The 14,624-nt window shown below is 33.3% G+C and overlaps 1 protein-coding gene across 3 annotated transcripts in view; it reads left to right on the top strand.

The window, feature by feature from the left end:
* The window catches only part of FSTL5 (follistatin like 5), a 708,623-nt gene that overhangs the window by 314,250 nt on the left and 379,749 nt on the right, over nucleotides 1–14,624 (top strand). For all 3 annotated transcript variants that reach the window (XM_059923874.1, XM_059923877.1, XM_059923875.1), the window contains exon 4: nucleotides 6,057–6,253. In XM_059923874.1, coding sequence (XP_059779857.1) covers nucleotides 6,057–6,253 — 197 coding nt within the window. The remainder of the gene's footprint in view (nucleotides 1–6,056; nucleotides 6,254–14,624) is intronic.

Below are 14,624 nucleotides of genomic sequence, written 5' to 3'. Positions count from 1 at the left end.
TCCCTCAAAAGCATTTTAATTAATATTCTTTCAGGGTAAAGAGAGCAAAGTGACCTGGTTACTAGAACACCTTTATTGAAATTATAATATCACATTTGCCAAGCTAGAAAGTCAAACCTCTTTTTAATACTGCTTGTATAGATGTAGGCAGTTGTCAATGACCATGTGGCATATAATTGAAAAAAGTTACATCATAAGGAACAAAGTGTTTGGAGAATTAATATTTAACTTACAGTACTTTCCTTTTATTTCCAGTAAGACTAATTCCCAACATTAATCAGTAAGCATGTCAATTGAATTCATTGTGTTTTTAATCATTTTCATTTAACTAGTCAACAACGTTTAAGGAGATGTTAAATTAAGCCAAATCACATTGTGCGTGTGCAGAGAGTGGGGGAAAGGTTATGGAACCAATGTCTCTTGTAAAATATAGTCCCTCATTCATTTAAAAAATTCCCTGTAAGACAATGCGACACCACTACACACCTATTGTAATGGTGAGTCCAAAACACTGACAACACCAAGTGCTGGTGAGGGTTTGGAGCAACAGGAACTCTCATCCATTGCCGATGAGAATGCAAACTGGTACAGCAATTTTGGAAGGCAGTTTGGTGATTTTGTACAAACTAAACATAATCTTACGTACAATCCAGTAATTATGCTCCTTAGGATACGGATTTGAAAATTTAAGTCCACACAGATACCTAAACATGGATGTTTACAGCAGCTTTACTCAAAATTGCCAAAACTTGGAAGCAATAAAGATGTCCTTCAGTAGGTAAGGGGATAAATAAACTGTGGTCCATGCAGACAGTGGAATGTTATTCAGTGATAAAAAGAAATGAGCAAACAAGCCATGACACAAAGGAATCTTAAATGCATTGACTTCTCAGAAGCCAATCTGAGAAGTCTACATATTGTATACAATTCCAAATCTATGACAGTCTGGAAAAGGCAAAACTATGGAGACAGTAAAAAGGTCAGTGTTTGTCAGGGTTTAAGGAGGATGGAGAGATGAATAGGCAGAGAGCACAGAGGATCTTTAAGGAAGTGAAACTACTCTGTAGATACAGGTGCACACATGTCACTATACATTTGTAAAAACCCATGGAGTATATAACACCAAGAACCCTATGTACTAATGAACTCTAATATAGGGGTTTTGTGATAATGACATCACTGTAAGTTCATCAATTTTTGTGGGGATGTTGATAGTGGGGGAGTCTGCATATGGGGGGGGCAAAGGGTACATGGAAAATCTGTATTTTCTGCTCAATTTTTCTGTGAAAATAAAACTGCTCTGAAAAGTAAGTCTACTGTTTAAAAAAAAAAAAAAAATTCCCTCTTCATGAGGAAATCATGGCTCTTTAAATGTACAAAGTTGTGAAGTGGTATGTGTAGGTGTGCTTGTATTAGTAAATTTCCAGAATTAGAATAGTATCTGAAACATAACAGTTTTACATTAATCTTATGTGTAACTGTAAACGTTTTAATAAGAACTTTTAAGTAAAGTTTATGTAATACAAAACAATTTACACCATTAGATTTTGCATATTTTAGTAGATACTCCAGTTAAAGTTTATTTTAATTTTGTTCAGACTACTTTTAACCAAGATAATTTTAATTCCTTCAAACACACAGTTTAACAATTTACAAATGAATTTAAGTATAATAGTTTTCCATGTTGAATTGATTCATAGATGCCTATTAAATCAACATACTAAAGTTTTCATACATTCCTTATGTTATAAATGCAAAGTATTTTTCTAAAACACATTTTAGAAAATATTTACATTTTACATTTACATATTAAAAAGATGTAAAAGTTTTCTTTTAGCAATTGTTTAATAGTTTGAAGAAAAAACAATTCCAGTATGCATTCTAATACATGAAAATAATTGATGCTAAAATAAAAACATTTAATTTATATCCTTTTAATTTCTAAGATTTCAGCTTATATTAGGATCAAATTAATCAAATTTGAAATATAAATGCTAAAAAGAGACAAGTAATGTTCTTATATACTTAGATTTGATTATTTTTTTGTTGAAAGGAATTGGTACTTCTTAACGATGGATAGAAGGGAAGGATAAAAGTGTAATTTCAAAGAGATAACAAATTATAGGCTTTGAAAAAGTAGTGTTAAGCATAACTGATAGACTCTATAATTTTGAGCACATATCATGTACTCAAAACTGATGGTGGTACTATCAGATATATAAAACGTAATTATCCTCAGTTCAGTAGAGTCTTGGAGAAGCCTTGCCAATACACAGGTGTGACCATTTGAAAGTCAGAGAGTCAGAATGAGAAAGACAAATATCACAGGATATCGCTTACATGTGGAATCTAAGAAAAGGGTACACATGAACCTATTTACAAAACAGAAACAGAGTCACAGATGTAGAAAACAAACTTATGGTTACCAAGGGAGAAAGTGGGGGAGGGGGGAGGGATAACTTGGGAGATTGGGATTGACATATACACACTGTTATATATAAAATAACCAACAATAACCTGCTGTACAGTATGGGGAACTCTACTCAATACTAAGTAATGACCTATATGAGAACAGAATCTAAAAAAGAGTGGGTATGTATATATGTATGACTGATTCACTTTGCTGTACAGCAGAAACTAACACAACATTGTAAATCAACTATACTCCAATAAAAATCAATTTAAAAAATCAAAACAAGTGAGAACTTGTGCACATAATAAGAATACAGGAATATCATGCATGTTTTGGCCATGTGGCATTATCAAGCATGTTTTTTGTTTCACAAAATAGTTTAGTTTGAATAAAATTATGAATCTATTACTTAAATGAGAAAAAAAGAAAAAAAAGAAAGAAAGTCAGAGATTCTGCCTTCTTCCAGGTCCCACAAGACTAGGTGGATTTTAACTGTCCTAGAATCACTCTGAGTCCAGAGTCAGCACAGCCCTGGAATCTGCATTCATGGGCAGGAGGATGGTATAGGTACCATCAGGTGACGACCTCATTAGTCTTGTCCTCAGTGTCTAGAACAGGCACAGCAAAGATGATCTCTTACTGGTCCCCAAGAGCACCAAGTGAGTCCAGGAGAAGTTTTCTTTCCTTTCGCTGCCTAACACCAGCAGGTGTCAGGTTTCTTTTCCTAACACCATCGGTTGATTAAGTATTGAGAAAGGAATCCTACCAAAGCAAACAAATCAACAAACTAAAATTTCTTAACTTCCTTCTTGAAATTATTCTTGGATGAGGCCATGATTTCTTAATATACATTGATGTTTATTTCTAAATATCTATTCTTTTTCATTAATTCTATTTTTTTATATTGATACTTATTAAAAGGGTGGTAAACATTTAATATTTCCAAATCGTCATTTTGTTTTTACTCATTTTAACCCATTGTAATAGGACTTTTCCATTTATTCACTAAAATTTCCCTTTATTGTCATCAATTACCTCCAACTTAAGGAATCTAATGAGCATGTTTCATTTCTTATATTATTTTTACTCTGAAACATTTAACATTTCATCACACCCTCTTTCTTGAAAAGTTCTTCCCATTATCTTCCTCTTCGGTACTTATAGTTTTCTTGCTATTTCTCAGATACTCCTTTTCTTTTTCTCTCTCTCCCTTTGCAAGTTCTTTTTTCTCTACCTGCAATTTAAGCAATGATATTGCCTGGAGTTTATTATTATATTTGTTTTTCACTTTTCAAATAATCCTTGGACAAATTTACTGAATCCATGTATAAGTTGATTTTAAGCTCAGTTGTGAAGATGAGAAAAGGAGAGAATAAAGGCTAAAAGAGATATTGCCTGGGTGTAAAAATCACTGTGCTCCTTTCTAGCTCTGTAATTTTGAACAAGTTATTTAATCTCTCTGTGTCTTAGTTCTTCATCTGTAAAATAGTGGTAATTATAAGGTCTTTCTTGTTGGATTGTCATGAGAGTTAAGTGATTTAATACATAAAAAGTTCCTGGCACATAGAAAGCCTGCATTACATGTAATCTATATATTAATAATAGATGTATCTATTTATTCCTAAAAAAGATCTGTAACAGTGATTATTTAAAATATCTAAATTCTACAAAGTTTTACATAATTTTAGGACTGTTTATTGCACGTTTCCATAGAATGTGAATGCTTTAACTGCAATGCTTTTATTTTTGTTTTCTTTGGATTGCCAGCAACTACCTGAATACCTGGACTTGCCAGGGAATTTACAATTTGGGAAAAAGTATCTATAGAGAGAGCATGATGATGATTGTATTACTTGATTTGATCAAAATTAGAGTGTAACAACCTAAAATTGTATCTCCTCACGTCAAATTTCAAATATTAGTTAAAAGGTGTTCAGCACTTAAATTCTATTTCCCATGTTCTCACCTGCTCATCATGGATGGACACAGGTCAGTTCCCCCAGACTCCATCCTCCTTCCCATCAGTCAAATGAAAGAACAGGCAGGTCCAAGGTCAAATACAAAAATCCCAGGGAGGGCTGTTGGAATGGTTTTCTCCCTCTTCCTGATGCACACACACGCACACGCATTTGAAGGCTCCTCTTATGCGTCTTTCACAGACACCAAAATTGTTACCTATCCCTCTGGACTTGATTACTTTTCTCTTTTGTCAGTGATTTCTGTTCTATTATGAAAACATATTCTTATTATTATTCTTTACTGAGAACAGAATAGTGCAAAATTCACTTAATTTGTGGTACAAAGTTTACATCTTGTAAAAAAAGAAGTTCTTGACAGGATTGCTAAACACTAAAATTGCTGAAAAACAGAAGCCATTTCACTGTCTTTGATAAACAAGATAGTCTCTCATCTCTCTGGAAGAGATTGTTTTCTTGTCTGGAAAAAGAATGAGACCTCAACCCCATGCTTCTCAGACATATATTTTAAAATCTTTAGAAATATTGTAGATTCTGTCACAGCTTAATTGTCGAAATGAACCACAACTATAAAGTTAGGTTTTTTCCTAAAAAATATATTGTGAAAATTCTCAGCTAATATAATGCCTACTTTTTCATTTATAAATTACATTACACATTGTATTTTCTGTATACATTTTAAATCACATTTACTATCAATAGTAAGCACATTTCATTTCAATGTGTTATAAAGACATCAGCATGGAGACTATTGTAAGAAAAATCCTTTGTAAAATAATGATGTCAAGATATTAGAGCAATTGCAGTTATTTTTGAAGATATTAAGCCAAGCAACTATTTCCATTAACTGTGAAGTTCCCAGTATTCTGCTGGTTATTTTATGGGAGATACTGAAAATCTGTAATGCATTGTTTCTTCAGTAAGCTCATACTTTAGCTGTGGAAATGAAATTGACAGGTTAAGACTTCAAGATACAAAATGGAAACATATTTCATATTATGCACCAAGACTCTAAATGGAGAAATAGATGAATATCAGAAAAATAAGTAAATAAATAAACTTTTGGAAGAAAACAAATATGAGCTTAGCATCATTAAAAATAGAATCAAGAAAAAATGTAAATACACACACACACACAAACTTCTTCAAAACAAATCCAAATGTAAAAAATGTATATATTTCCAATTAAAAACTTGCTATACTCTTTTGGAGCCAGACATATATCAGTTTAAGCACAAAATCCAGCACAATCTAACCCTTTGTTTGGGTGAGCCATTTCATCTCCCTGAACCTCATGTTCAAAACCTGTGAAATTATCACTATAGACATGTATAGTGAGGAGTTAAACTAAGGTAGTGTATTTAAACATTGGAGCCAATTGAAGCTATCATGTTTTTCTATGTGCATTCATAGAATCAATGACTGTCATCAAGAAAACACACAGTATTTGTGTCGTTATTGGATTTGATACTAATGAAAAATTTCTATCCTCTCATGTAAATAGCCCATTCTTTTTTCCTTGTACAAGTAGTAAAGTATGCAATTAGAAACATAAATATTATGTACAAAGTATGTTATCTACTAGATACCAGCTTAAAACATTAATAAAATAAATGATTCCTTTCTAATAATATTGTTTTGAAAATAACTTAGTTCTTCTGTTACAGGAGATAACTGCGAGGCCACTGAATACAGCAAGATGAAAAGCATGCTTTTAGATTTACAAAATCAAAAATATGTTACACAAGACAATGAAAACCCTAACGGTGATGACGTATTTCGGAAGAAGTTGCTGGTGGATCAAATGTTTAAATATTTTGATGCCGACAGTAATGGACTTGTAGATATCAATGAACTAACTCAGGTAGGATTAATGACTAAATTAACAAGCTCATTTAAGTATAGCATATGCAATATATTTACATTTGTGTGAATTTATGCTATATAAAAATATTTTTATGCATATAATTTGACTATAGACATAAAATATTTTTAAGAGAAAAATTTGACTACTCTAACAGCAGTATTAATTTTAAGTAACATTTATATGATGTTGTACAATTTAAAAGAGATACCTACTTTTGACAGGTTTCTATACCTTAAATACCTAAAGGAATTGCCAGTTCTCTCTTATAGAATTTATAAAATATCTCCAGATATATTCTGGAACTTTTGTAATGTTTAATTTTCTATCAGTCAATGGAAGCTTGTTTATCTGGTATTCAAGGGCATTACTGAACAGCAATTGAGTACATCTATAACATATTGTAAATAAGTGATTTAAGAAGGTATTCAATTATTGACCTACTCCAGTACTTTTTTAATTATCAAAGATCAGGTATATTAAATCTGATTTTAATACTATGTCAACATTATTAAATTTCATTTCCTTGAAAATTGCCACCAAAATGATACATATAGACAAATTGTTATTAAAGAGAAGAGAATATTTTAATAAACAGAAGGTCTTTATGTGAGCCATTTTGGAAAAATAGAAATATTTTAATATGTCTGTTACTGAGACAGACTGCTGAAGGAAATTGAAATACCCAGATTTAAGAACCTAAATTAGTTGCGGATAGTGATGGAAATATAAAATGATGGACATAAGATTTCTCTACAAATATATATAGGTTTTAGGGAGCAAAGGAGAGAAGAAGCCACTCCAGGGCGACTAGGAAATTGCTGATAGCCCTGAGGAGTGCTGCTGAGTCCATGTTAATTCCTATAGTGGATCTTAAGGTGGATTTTGCTGCTGTGCTTAGCAGGAAATATAGTTTTCAAAAAAAAAATTCAATTGTCTATTTCCACAACATCATGCCATTCACGTTTCACATTTAATTTTATGGCTTACTTAAAAAATCCAGCAATGTGGAATATCGGTCTTATTATGCAAGTATTTCAAGTTTTGAGATAGTGTAACGTAGTTTAGAAACTTCATATCAAAGTGACCTTGTGAGCAAATTGACTTGTCATTTTAGGTAATTAAAAAACACACCGTTTTCATTATCTTCTTTAACTCAGCTTACATTTAATGAGTAGTTACTAAGTCCCAGGCCCTGGGCTTCAAGGAATGAAACTCTGGAATTTTAAGGTAAAGTTAGAAAACTTTTAATTAAGATATTCATGTTGTCATACATGTCATAATTTATTTTTCAAGAATGAAACTCTTTAGAATTTTACATTTCTAGTAAAGAAATGATGTAATTCAGTTAAAATGAATTTATAATTAAGGCATGTCACTTGGATCTATGCATGTCTGACATATTCAAATATATTGTGTTTTTGGTTTTGTTTCTTACTTTTTTATTTTATAATAGTTTTTAGTTTTCATTAACATGTCTATACTACTTTAACCACTGGTTGGGTATGACACATGATCTGACCAAATCTAGGACCCACTTCTGAGTCCAAAGAGAAAATTGCTCTGTCTACACTACTTTAACCACTGGTTGGGTATGACACATGATCTGACCAAATCTAGGACCCACTTCTGAGTCCAAAGAGAAAATTGCTCATCACTGGAAAATGGCATTGACAGCACTCACCTATAATTGTTTCAAGTTTCTGCTACATCCAAGTTTATGTTAGTTTCCTAGGGTGGCCATAACAAAGTACCACAAACTGGGTGGCTCAGACAACCTCTCTGTCAGTTCTGGAGGCTCAGCGTCTGAGATGGAGGTGTTGGCAGGGCTATGCTCTATCTGAAGCCTCTTGCGGGGGAGAGTCTTTTCTTGCCTCTTTCAGCTTACGGTAGCGCCAGGCATTCCTCGGCTTGTAGGTGCATCACTCCGGTCCCTCCCTCTGAAGTCAAATAGCTTCTCTCCGTGTATTTGTTTTCACATCATTTTGTCCCTTCTTCAAAGGATACCAGTCATATTGGACTGAGGGTCCACCCTATTCTAGCAGGACAGCATCTTACAGTATCTAATTACATCTTCAATGATCCTATTTCCAAAAAAAGTTTACATTCCGAAGTCCTCAGGGTTAAGACTTTTTAACATATCTTTAGGGAGGACAGAGCGCAACCCATAATAAAGTCATCTGCTACAGAGTTTAGTTTTGTTTTTCTTGTTACCTTTGATTTGGATTTGCTTTTACATCTGAAAAGTGCCCTTCCAATTCATCTGAAAGTTATCATGTGAGAGCAGAAAGGATCTTCAGAATCCTATTTATATGTTGACCATCCACAAGGTACAGGCAAGGAAGGAACTGGGGAGGTAATATTTACTAACCCCTGAAGACATGTCCCAGTCCTTCCTTCAGCTTTATAGAGTGGAAATGTTAGCATCTCATCTGTCAGCAATCAGCTGTGAAAAAACCAGAAGGTTGTAACTGATGTCGTGGAAAAGATATAATACATTTCTAGCTCTTATGAACATAAATATTGTTTTTGACTTGTGTCTTTTTAGGTTACAGGTGCTTTTAAGGAACTTGTATTCCAAGTATTATAATATTAAAGTCAATAATGTATATGACTTTAAAAATCAACTTGGAAACATATAATATCATCATTTAATATCAAGTTTCAAAATAAATTAAAAGAGTAAAAGGGGAAAGGATCTTAATGGTGTCTGCTAATAATTTACAAGCTATTATTAGCAGAAATGTAATCTGTAATTCCAAGATACTGCCAATGACAAGTAAAAATTAACGAACATAATTTGGCTTTGAGGTTTTATAAATTCAGCATAAAAGCTGGCTGCCCGTGTTCAGTTCATACTTCACATAATGAATATATATTCTAAAGCTTCTCTTGCAGATTTTCAAGTAAATTAGAAACTAGAGGTAGTTGAGAGAAGAAAGAGATAATAAAAAGCAATAGTTAAAGGGGGTAAGATCTATAGTATCACAGTTTAAGAACTTTGATTATAGAAGCTGGACTCATATCTACTACTTAATTCCTGTGCAACCTTTAGCAAATGACCCAAACTCTCTGTGTCCCAACTCCCCTTTCTACATATCGGCAATGATAATAACACCTAGTATGTAAACTGGATGTGATATTGATATTATTTTGAAAATGTAGACTTCTTAGAAACATAACTAGCACATAGGAAACATGACGTAATTGTTAGGTCTAATTAAATTTTCCAATCTAAGTTTCCTGTGCATACCATGGAGGATAATGGAAATATAAAGAGGGCACACATGCTTGAGTTATTGGATGAGCAACTGATCAATATTTCTATCCAGTTCATCCTTTGCATTTTTTAATGTTTACAATCGGCTGATAGGTGAGAACAAATCGGCCATTATAACCCAGAAATCTATGTACACATTATTAAATATGCAAACATTTTAATACCAATTTTCACAATGAAACAATGTTTCTTACAAAAGAAGAAAAATAGTTTGGTTATTCCAAGAAATTAGGAAAAATAAATGGTAACATGTTTTATTTATTTATTCATTTATTTATGTTGCTCATATCATTTGAAGTACTCATCTGCTTATCTCACGTATCTAGTATGAATGTTGTTAAATCCTGAGTTCTAGGCTAGAGACAAGTACATGGCATCATTCTGCAACCACTGTGATGTTGGGCATTTTTCTCCAGAGTATATAGTGCCCCTGTCTTTACAAATATGATGTTAAATTGAACTAAACTTAAAATAAATATATATATTTTGTTTTTAAGATGCTGATATATATTATACTAAAATATCCTTACCTGTCAAACTGTAAAATACCTAGTTTTGTGCAGTTTTTTCTTGTACATAAAACCAAGTTATTAGAAATAATTGAAAGCAATATCTTGATTAAGACAGACATAGATGTGTTATGAAAGAAACAATATGCTTTAATTGACTATATTTTACAATTTAAATATTTTAAAAATAGAGGTCCTCAGTATAGTACAGTAACTGAGTAATGATAATAGTAGTAGTAATTGTAATAATACTATTACGTTTCTATAATCCAGATGTCTGTCATTCCCTTTGCATTTCTCTTTGAGCTACACACACACACACACACACACACACACACACACACACACAATCCATTTGCAAAAAGGAATATGTACTTGGTGGAATGACTGAAGATGTATAGGGTGGTAGAGGATGGGATTATGTCACATATTACACAAATCACACATTGAAATCCAGTTTAGATGAAGCACTTTGTACACTTCCTTTCCTTGTGCTCTGTCCAGATCATGCCTTGCATTTTCTGTACCACAGACGCAGGACCCAAGTCTACCTCTCAGTTTCAACTCCTTAATTTTCCCTGGGGCTCCAAATTTCTTATCATTCAAAACAATATAGCTGTGTTTTATTTATATTCTCCCCCTAAATGTGTATAACCAAATACATCACTTTAAATAGTTGCCAACATCTATGTGCCTTTCTTAAAAACTAATGGCAAGTTATAGAATATAATACCACCAACATCAAAAACCGATATCTGCAAGAGGGAGGAGATATGGGGATATATATATACGTATAGCTGATTCACTTTGTTATACAGCAGCAACTAACACACCATTGTAAAGCAATTATACCCCAATAAAGATGTTAAAAAAATAAAAATAAAGCAATATCTGGTACAGTCTTTCCTTGGGCAAATAAGTCTTCAGTCCCTGAGACTAGTAGAAATTCTTATCTTCTGTCTTCTGCCTTATATTTTATACCCTCAGAGCCAAGTGAAATCCCACATCTCTCTCTTTCCTCAAGTGTGTATGATGTCCATTTTCACCCTTGGTGAGGATTTTTGCCTTCCCGAGGGACATGGGGTTGGATGACAGGGGAGAGTGTGGGAGCTTTTTTAGAGGCACAGAACAGATGATCACTCTCTCCTCTCCCATATATGTGTCTTAATTACTGTATGACAAAGGTAATATTTCAATCACATTTAAAGTAATTTTTGAGCATTTTTGTTTTAAAATGTCTATTCTCTCTTTATTGACAACAGGTAAATGGGCATTTAATTTACTTTGGTCTAGGCAGCCCTGTATCTTTTCTTAAATCTGTGCTATACTGCCTGGATCCTATTCAGAATAAGGTGGTAGAACTGAGTGGTCTCAGCCAGTAAGCAGTTCTATGCACTAAAGGCAAAATCAAATGTTCTGGCTCTTCCCAAAGACCAGGCTGACGGTGTGAAACCTTGCTTGTTTGGTGTTCTGTCTCAGTTCCATTCCCCAAATCTAAACAAGTGTCTGAGGTTCATCTCTATTATCTGTATCTCTCTCCTGCTTCTCTTAAATTGCCTTCTCCAGCAGTAAGAATTCAGGGCTTTCTTTGGGTCTATGGTGAAATCTGAGCTTTACTAATGCTTGCTTCAGTGAAAATTGTCCTTGTAGCAATATGCTCCAAATTTGCTTAATATTCAAATGTATGTCTCATAGGATAATAGCTCACTGAAAAAGCCTTAACAAATGTAAAGTATAGTCTTTATTTGAAACATAACAACAAACAGGGTTTCTCCCCTAATTACTGTGTATGTGACTAGTGTGGTCAGGCACTCAGCTACACAGTAACACATTTATGGTTTTAAGAACATATGTTATTCCAAAACAGACCTGTAATGCTTGAAATAAGGATTTCAGGCTGAAGTGACCTAAGGTATGATCACGTTCCTTTTGGCAGGCTGGCATGTAGGAAAAGATCATTGGAAGAGAGAAGGTTCATGATCATTTGCTATGAAAAGAAGCATAGAACTCTTCCTGGTGGTTTATTCATATGCATTTTGAAGTTTCTGGGGATATTGATAAAGAGTTAAGGTAGACAGAAATATTGTGAATTGAGGGGTAAATCATTGGTGAATTATGGGGAGAGAATAGGAAAGAATGATGTAACTGACCTGACATTCAAAAGAGAAGCTTCTGTTTACCATCCATCCTTCTGTCTGCCTATCTATCTATCTATCTATTTATCTATCTATCTATCATCTATCTGTCTGTCTATCTATCTATCTATCTATTTATCTATCTATCTATCTCTCTATCTATCTACCTGATGAAAGAAAACTCATTTGGCAGGAGGAAGAAATCCAGAAGTGCCAATAGAGAAGCATTTAATTTTTGACGATCTTCCTTCCATTGAGGTAGAATAGACATGAGAAAAAAATTAGTCTCCAATTGTTAAAATTGTTGGACAAATGGTTTTCTTAAGGGGTAGCCAGATTTTCTTAAAGTCAGTATGGTGAAGAACATGTTTTCATAAGAAATAGAAGCCAAAAGAGAATTTTCTGATCAGAGAGCAGGATTTACAGAGGATACTATGATGGGTTTGAGTTGGAAAGGAAATGAGACTAGGTCAGATTGGGAAATGTGCACAGCAATATGGGAAGACTTGGATTTTATAGGGTCACAGAGGTAAACCAGGGTTTGAAGCACAAGGGAATTTGTATAAATTGTCCCTTAGAGAAAGGACAACTACTTCTTGCATCATGGTTCCATCTATTTGCTCCTCAGAGTAAAATGAGGGGATACATACGCAGACTTCACTCAGCAGAATGGCGCCCTTGAGTTTATTAGCAATGTTAAAAGATAAACTGAAGCATATTAAAATGTTGAGTTTATCTGAGCAAAAATCCATTCAAATCTGGCAGCGCCATACCAGAAGTGGTTAGAAGCATTCTGTGGAGGGGAGCTAGGGAAAACTTTTATAGAGAGAAGGTGAAAGCAAAGTAAGGAAAGTGCTAGTTGGCTGCAGATTTAAGCCTAGTTGTTTGTGTTTGGTTGTCCTTAGGTTTTGATTTCATAATCCTCAGGCATTTACAGGTTTAGGGGTTGGTTGTATTGTATGTGCCAAGGCATTACAGCCAACCTCAGCCTAACATTCTCCTTGTTTAATTTAAGAGCAGCCAACATAAAGTTCTTGAATTGAAATGGTGCTAATGGCTTGGAAAATGTGTTCCTCAGCCTTCTCCCCATTTCATAAAATAACTGCCCATGGAGTTTAAGTAAGCAAAGTCATTCCCTTGTGAGTCTGAGTTTAAATTAGCAGCTGTATTGAGTATATTGATTTAGCTTTTTTCTTCATTTAGATTCTGTCATCTTAATAAGCTGATTCACATTAGGAATACATATTAGAATGAAATATTTCCTTAATGTGCACACATGACAACTGTTTATTAAAATAATAAAAAGAACTACTTGTTCTTGGGATTTAGATTATTATGTTACATATATTTGACTTAAAGAGCCATTTGCTCAATGACTACCATATGTGAATTCATTTACAAAATTAAATAAAAAAGCAAGAATAAATGACGCTAGATATTTTTAAGCTAACAGGATAGGCATGGTGCTGATGTCTTTGCAGACTTTGTACATATCCATTTTCTTTAAAACTTATTAGAACTGTTACATAGGGAATGGAGAGTTAGTCTTTATTTTGAGTTGTTGAGCCTATTACAATTTTAAAGATTTTTGAAAGGGTTCTTGTAGCTAGTCAACATATTTATTTATAATAAGATTGGTAAGAATTGTTTTACCCCATAGATAAATTGCTATTTTAGTGGAAACAAACTAAATGCAAATAAATAAGCATTTGTTTGGGTAGAGAAGGAGATAAGTGAGGACTGTCTGGGAGTGCCATAGTAATTAATCCTATTCAACATTTACAAACCCCATAAACCTGTCAGGTATACAAAATGAGGCAGCAGAAACCAGGTGTTAAAATGGCATTGGCAATGCCAGTAGGTAGATCCTAGTAGAACTGGGAATTTCAAGGGCTAAGGATTTCACAATAATAACAGCAACAATTAGCACTTAAAACAGAAAGGTAAGTCTTGTATTGTTGGGTTAGGTGTAGTTCAGGGCTCCAATTAAGAAACAGTAATTTCAATTGTAGCTGGAAACCTTAGTAAGTAGTTTCAAATATTCCTTTTTTTTTTTTTTTTTTTTTTGCTTTAACTCTGTTCATAGTATCATAAGACAACTTGAAAATTAAAATTAAGTTTATAAAAAATTTTAAATATATTGTTTGTAGCATCTTTCCTTTAGAATGTCAAAGTACTTTAAAAGTGTTGGCATTAATGTTCAGAGAATCCCTGTGAACCATATAGAATGCCTTAAAACTAAAATAGTTTTTATCCCACCAATGGTTTAATAATTTTATCTCTTCAGCTAGTCTTTCAAAATTAATGTTGGCCATAACGATTTTTTAAATGTCTTCTAACGTGTTAAGCGTGTTACAAAACCTAAAAGAGAACTTAGAAGATGTGATTATTTTATGCAATTCTTTTCTTTTAATACATATTGCAGGGTAGCATCAGTTATATATGAT

Source organism: Balaenoptera ricei, chromosome 5 (genome assembly GCF_028023285.1).
Source record: "Balaenoptera ricei isolate mBalRic1 chromosome 5, mBalRic1.hap2, whole genome shotgun sequence".
NCBI classification, from domain to species: Eukaryota; Metazoa; Chordata; class Mammalia; order Artiodactyla; family Balaenopteridae; genus Balaenoptera; species Balaenoptera ricei.
Note: the sequence above shows the minus strand (reverse complement) of the source record. Positions and strands in the feature narration are given on the sequence as shown.